General features: G+C 45.0%; 1 protein-coding gene across 1 annotated transcript; it reads left to right on the top strand.

The window, feature by feature from the left end:
* Nucleotides 1-705: 705 nt before the first annotated feature.
* On the top strand, nt 706-1656 carry LOC119923491 (putative olfactory receptor 14L1). Its single transcript, XM_038742867.1, has 2 exons — nt 706-1083; nt 1285-1656. The coding sequence occupies exons 1-2, from the start codon at nt 706-708 to the stop codon at nt 1654-1656; spliced, it is 750 nt and encodes a 249-aa protein (XP_038598795.1).
* The last annotated feature ends 5372 nt before the right edge of the window (nt 1657-7028 follow it).

The following is a 7028-nucleotide window of genomic DNA, read 5'->3' as shown; positions in this document are numbered from 1 at the left end:
CAGTGGAAAGAGCCCGGGCTTGGGAGTCAGAGGTCGTGGGTTCTAATCCCAGCTCTGTGACTTTGGGCAAGTCACTTAACTTCTCTGTGTCTCAGTTACCTCATCTGTAAAATAGGGATTAAGACTGTGAGCTCCACATAGGACAACCTTCATTACTTTAGATTTCCCCCCAGTGCTTAGAAATGTGCTTGGCACATAGTATGCACTTAACAAATGCCAACATTGTTATTATTATTATTATTATTGAAGATGGTGTGAGTAGTAGCCACATGGCCTAAGGCTGGGATTCAGAGTACCTCACTTTTTACCTGACTCTGTCACTGCCTGCTGAGAGATCTCAACAAGTCATTTAAACTCTCTGGGCCCTGGTTTCCTCACCTGTAAAATGGGGATTAAGAACTATTCTCCCTCCTACTTAGACTGTGAGGTGGTTTATCTTGTATCTACCCCAGCACTTAGAACTGTATTTGGCACATAGTAATTGCTAAACAGATACCCCAATCATTTTTTTTGCTGTTATATCTGGGCCAAAATGCACTCCTTCCTCCTGTCACCCCATCACGTTATTAATTTTCTTGAGATTGCTTATAGCTCTTCTCCAGAAACCCCCCAACACTAATAGCAGAATCATAAGATGCTCAGTTTGGGATGTTTACTTTGCACCATTCTTCACTCTCACAGGCAGCTCATGACATCGCCCAGACCATGTCTAACAACACGAAGGTGACAGAATTCCTCCTCTTGGGATTCTCCGACATCCGGGAGTTGCAGCTGTTACATACTATGCTGCTCCTCCTGGTCTATCTGGCATCCCTGATGGGGAATTTCCTCATCATCGCCGTCACTACTCTTGACTGGCACTTGCACATCCCCATGTATTTCTTTGTCAAGAACCTGTCCATCCTTGACTTCGTCTACATCTCTGTCACAGCCCCCAAATCCATCTTCAATTCTCTCACAAATATCAACTCCATCTCTCTGCTGGGCTGCGCTGCCCAGGTATTCTTCGTATTTTTACTCGGTGGATCAGAGTTGGCCCTGCTCACAGTGATGTCCTACGACCGCTATGTCGCCATCTGCCGCCCCCTGCACTATGAGATCATCATGCCCCACACGGCCTGTGTACGCATGTTGGCTGCTTCTTGGTTCAGCAGCTGTTTGAGTGCCATCATGTACACAGCCAGCATCTTCTCTCTATCCTTCTGTGGCCCCAACACTGTCCACCAGTTCTTCTGCGATGGTCCCCAGTTGCTAAGACTTGCATGCTCCACTGACCATGTCCCAGAAGATGTGAGTTTAGCCATCAGCCTCAGCTTAGTTTTCCTCTGCTTCGTGCTCATCGTGGGCTCCTACATCCGTATCTTCTCAGCTGTGCTGAGGATGCCGTCAGCCAAGGGCCGCTCCAAAGCCTTCTCCACCTGCATACCCCACCTGGTCGTTGTCACTGTGTACATCACGTCTGGCATGTCTGCCTACCTAAAGCCGATATCAGACTCTCCCTCTGCACTGGACCTCCTGGTGCCTGTGTTCTATGCGGTGGTGGCCCCTACTCTTAATCCCCTCATCTACAGCTTAAGGAACCGAGACGTTAAGGCAGCAATGGGAAGGCTGCTATGGCCAAAACATCTCACAAAGGAGAAAATATCTATTGGATAAAAGGTTCTTCTCCATGGGCTGCCCTGACCATGACTCTGAATTAACCAGTCTTCACTCAAGAATGGTTTTACCTCATCAGTATCTGGGTGACTAAGTGGAAAGAGCACTAGCCTGGGAGTCAGAGGACCTGGATTCTTGTTCCGAGTCTGCCACTATCTGTAGTGTGACATTGGAAAAGTCAGTAAAACTTTCTGTGCCTCTGTTTCCTTTTCTGTACAATGGGGATGAAATACCCATTCTTTCTCTTGCTTTGACTGAGAGCCTATGTAGGATAAGGACTGTGTTTGAACCCAAGAAACAATATCTAAAACTGTGCTTGGCATATGGTAAGAGCTTAACAGATATCACATTGTTAGTATCATTATGAAGCTTTAAACTTTGACCAATGGACATGAACCCTCCAAGGAGGAGACCAGGAAAAGCACAGACTACAATTCTTACACACTCCATGCCTTATTACAGTGAGAGTCATCTTTGTTTCCCTTCTCCTCTCTTCCCTCCTTCCTACATTTTTTCATTCATTCATTCAATCATATTTATTGAGCGCATACTGTGTGCAGAGCACTGTACTAAGTGCCTGGGAAGTACAAGTTGGCAACCTACATTTACACTGACTCCCTCCCTCTTCGCCCTTTTCTTTATTGTGTGCTTCAGTCTGAAGCACAAATGGAGGGTTTGGGGAGAAACGGGGAGAAAATTTTCATGACGTGATATGAGAGTGGGAAAATCTGGAATAGCTCTCGTTCTGTTTGTTGTTGTTCGAGTGTAAACACCTGGTGGGCAGTTGACATATCTCTTCATTCCGTTTACCTTTCCAAATGCTTCATACTGCGCATTGCAGATACTGGAATCTCAATGAATACCATTCCAAATCAATCAATGGCATTTATTAAGTGCTTACTGTGTGAGGAGCACTGTACCAAGTGCTTGGGAGAGTACAGTATAATAGCATCGGTAGACACAATCCCTTGCCTCGGAAGGCACACAATCTTAGTGGAATGAATCAAATTAAGAGGCTTCAACTGCTCATACCCGGAAGGGAATTGATCAATCATTCAGTGGTACATATTTACTCCTTACTATATGCTTAGCACTTAGTCACTTGAGAAGGTACAATAAAATATCGTTCATAAACATGATCTCAGGGGTCTGACTCACAGTATTCTTGGCAGTTTATTGCCAAGATTATGGAGTTCCATGATTGAGCTCCTTGAGGTCAGGGATCGTATTTATGAGCTTGAACACATTTTCCTATCTGGACATTGATAAACACAACTATACTCTCACTGCAATCGAACCTGCAATTTACCATCTCTCTGTGCTGAATTTTCTAGTATGAGGATATCCTCAATAGCACAAATCATCCAGTATCCTCCCCATGGCCTTACTGAGAATTTCATGGTAGAGTGTGAGTTTCCAACTCCAGTCTGTCTGTCCAGGCATGAAAAAGACAACTGTGTCATTTCTCTGTTGTGTGACTGTTGTTGTCCTGTATTATCTGTTTCTTGTTACTCTGTGCTACCTTTGGCTTCCTCAGGTTCAGGCTCTGTGACAAAGAAGGGAGTCTTGGGCTGTTTCCTGTGGAGACAACACTGGTGTCTGCCAAGTAGCCCACCGAGAGCCTCTGCTGCCATGGGGCATCCTCGGGTTGCCACATCAGTTTGTTCCCTGCTCCTTCCTTTTCTTATTTCCAAACCTCAGTCTGAGTTGAGCTCATGTGTCCTGCAATCAATCAATCAATCAATCAATCAATCGCATTTATTGAGCGCTTACTGTGTGCAGAGCACTGTACAAAGTGCTTGGGAAGTACAAGTTGGCAACATATAGAGACAGTCCCTACCCAACAGTGGGCTCACAGTCTAAAAGGGGGAGACAGAGAACAAAACCAAACATACTAACAAAATAAAATAAATAGAATAGATATGTATAAGTAAAATAAATAAATAAATAGAGTAATAAATATGTACAAACATATATCCATATGTACAGGTGCTGTGGGGAAGGGAAGGAGGTAAGATGGGGGGGATGGAGACGGGGATGAGGGGGAGAGGAAGGAAAGGGCTCAGTCTGGGAAGGCCTCCTGGAGGAGGTGAGCTCTCAGTAGGGCCTTGAAGGGAGGAAGAGAGCTAGCTTGGCGGATGGGCAGAGGGAGGGCATTCCAGGCCCGGGGGATGACGTGGGCCGGGGGTCGATGGCGGAACAGGTGAGAACGAGGTACAATGAGGAGATTAGCAGCAGAGGAGTGAAAGGTGCGGGCTGGGCTGTAGAAGGAGAGAAGGGAGGTGAGGTAGGAGGGGGTGAGGTGATGGAGAGCCTTGAAGGCCAGGGTGAGGAGTTTCTGCCTGATGCACAGATTGTGTGAGCAATCTCGGTATGCAGCACATACCGAGAACTGTTTGTGCATATTTATTACTCTATTTATTTATTTATTTATTTATTTATTTATTTATTTTGTACATATCTATTCTATTTATTTTATTTTGTTAGTATGTTTGGTTTTGTTCTCTGTCTCCCCCTTCTAGACTGTGAGCCCGCTGTTGGGTAGGGACTGTCTCTATGTGTTGCTGACTTGTACTTCCCAAGCGATTAGTGCAGTGCTCTGCACACAGTAAGTGCTCAATAAATACGATTGATTGATTGATTGCTGTTATCACGGGATGAATGAAGGGAGCAAGTCAGGCTGTCATAGAAGGGAAAGGGAGAAGAGGAAATGAGGGCTTAGTCAGGGAAGGCCTCTTGGAGGAGATGTGCCTTCAATAAGGCTTTAAAGGTGGAGAGAGTAGTTTTCTGTCTGATATGAGGAGGAAGGGCTTGTCAGGCCAGAGGTAAGACATGGGCAAGACATTGGTGTTGGGATAGAGGAAGTCAAGGAACAGTGAGAAGGTTAACATTAAAGGAGCGAAGTGAGTGGGCTGGGTTGTAGTAGGAGAGTAGCAAATTCAGGTAGGAGGGGGCAAAGTGATAGAGTGCTTTAAAACCTATGGTGAGGAATTTTATCTGATACAGAGGGGATAGGCGACCATTGGAGTTCCTTGAGGAGTGGGGAAACATGGACTAAACATTTCTATAGAAAAGTGATCTGAGCAGCAGAGTAAAGTATGAACTGGAGTGGAGAGAGACAGGAGGCCAGGAAGTCAGCATGGAGGCTGATATTGTAATCAAGGCAGGGTAGTATAAGTGATTGGAATAATGTGGTACTAGTTTGGATGGGGAGGAAAGGGCAGATTTTAGCTATGTTGTGAAGATGGAATCGACAGGATTTAGTGATGGATTGGAATATTTGAGTTGAATGAGAGAGAGAAGAGTCAAGGATAATGTCAAAGTTAAATTGTCAGTGAAGAGGGGTTCAAAATAAAGGCACAGTGATCTAAAGAGGATCTGCATCTGAAAACTCTTTGTGTAGGAGGATGCCCGTGGCTCAGTGGAAAGAGCTCAGGCTTTGGAGTTAGAGGTCACGAGTTCAAATCTGCCAGATGTGTGACTTTAAGCAAGTCACTTAGCTTCTCTGTGCCTCAATTACCTCATATGTAAAATGTGGATTAAGACTGTGAGCCCCCCATGGGGTAACCTGATAATAATAATAATAACAATGATGGCATTTATTAAGTGCTTACTATGTGCAAAGAACTGTTCTAAGCACTTTGGAGGTTACAAAGTGTTCAGGTTGTCCCACGGCGGGGTCACAGTCTTAATCCCCATTTTACAGATGAGGTATCTGAGGCCCAGAGAAGTGAAGTGACTTCCCCAAAGTCACAAAGCTGACAATTGGCGGAGCCGGGATTTGAACCCATGACCTCTGACTCCAAAGCCCGGGCTCTTTCCACTGAGCCATGCTGCTTCTCTGGGCCATGCTGCTTCTCTGATCACCTGAGCGCCTGATCACAACCTGATCACCTTGTAACTTCCCCAGCGCTTAGAACAGAGCTTTGTACACAGTAAGCACTTAATAAATACTATCATTATTATTATCAAACCTAGTAGTTGACAATTTACTGTGGGGAGAACACTGGACTAAGTACTGGAAGAGTACAACAGAGTAAATAGATATAATCCCTGACCCCAAGGGGCTTTCAGTATATGAGGGAAGACTCATGGCCCCTCTTTGTCATACTTTTGACAAGCTTGGGTCTGTTGACCCAACAACCCCTTCTAGACTGTGAGCCCACTGTTGGGTAGGGACTGTCTCTATATGTTGCCAACTTGCACTTCCCAAGCGCTTAGTACAGTGCTCTGCACACAGGAAGTGCTCAATAAATACGATTGATTGATTGATTGTTGAGTCGGCTTCTAAGTGCTTAGGTTATCATGGTCAATCTGAGACTGAGGGGAAGCCAGAACCAATTCCTCCCTGGTTGAGCCATGGGAACTGCCCTATCTCTGAAGTGAGGTGGCCTGCCCCATTGGCCCAGGCCTGAACTCTGGAGACCCTTTGGGGCTTGTACAGTTCCCACTTTAAGGGTTTTGAGGTGTACAAGGCTGTGCCAGTCACAGAACAGTCCAGCCCCAAGAGAGAATCTATGGTGCTTAAAATCAAAATTATTTTACAGTTAGAGAACTTCCACAAGATGTGATCGATGGCCTGCAGACCAACAAGATGAGGAGAGCAACAGGGTTAAATAAGCACGAACACACCCCTGGTCATTGAGTTCCTCCTGAAATGCATGGGAATGATCAAGCACTAATTCCAGACACGATACTTAATGCTGAGCTAAACACAAGTTATCAATACGATGTGGGGAGAGACCACTCTCTGGTCCTCAGTAGTGGAAATTAGGGCTTGAGAGAGGAAGGCCTCTTGGAAATGATATGATTCTTATGAGGCTTTGAAGATAGGGAGAGAGATAGTCTGCCAGATATGAAAAGGGAAAGAGTCCCAAGCTAGAGGCAGGATGTAGGCAAGTGGTCAGAGGTGAGGCAGATAAGATCGAGCTATGATGAGTAGATTGCCATTAGAGTAGTGATGTGTGTGTCCTGGGTTGTAGTGGGTAATCAGCCAGGTAAGATATGAAGGACCAGGCCGATTGAGAATTTAAAAGCTGAGAGCAAGATACTGCTATTCATTGTGGAGGTGGATGGTCAACCACTGGAGATTTTAGAGGAATGCCGAGATCAATCAATTGATTAATCAATCATATTTATTAAACGTTTACTGTGTGCAAAGAACTTCACTAATAATTTAGAAGAGTATATTATAACACTAAATAGACACATCCCCAGCCCACATCGAGCTTACAGTCTAGAGAGGGAGACAGATATTAATAGAAATAAATGAATTACAGATATGTACATACATGTTGTGGGGCAAATAGAGTGGTGAAGAGAGGATACAAATCTTAATGCATGGGTGTTGCAGAGGGAGTTGGAGAAGAGGA

The sequence above is a fragment of the Tachyglossus aculeatus genome, unplaced genomic scaffold (assembly GCF_015852505.1).
Source record: "Tachyglossus aculeatus isolate mTacAcu1 unplaced genomic scaffold, mTacAcu1.pri scaffold_1_arrow_ctg1, whole genome shotgun sequence".
NCBI lineage: Eukaryota > Metazoa > Chordata > Mammalia > Monotremata > Tachyglossidae > Tachyglossus > Tachyglossus aculeatus.
Note: the sequence above shows the minus strand (reverse complement) of the source record. Positions and strands in the feature narration are given on the sequence as shown.

Coding starts and splice junctions, on each gene's coding strand:
- LOC119923491 (XM_038742867.1), top strand. CDS start 706: ATGTCTAACAACACGAAGGTGACAGAATTCCTCCTCTTGGGATTCTCC. Junction 1,084..1,284: donor GCTATGTCGCCATCTGCCGC/CCCCTGCACTAT, acceptor GACCATGTCCCA/GAAGATGTGAGTTTAGCCAT.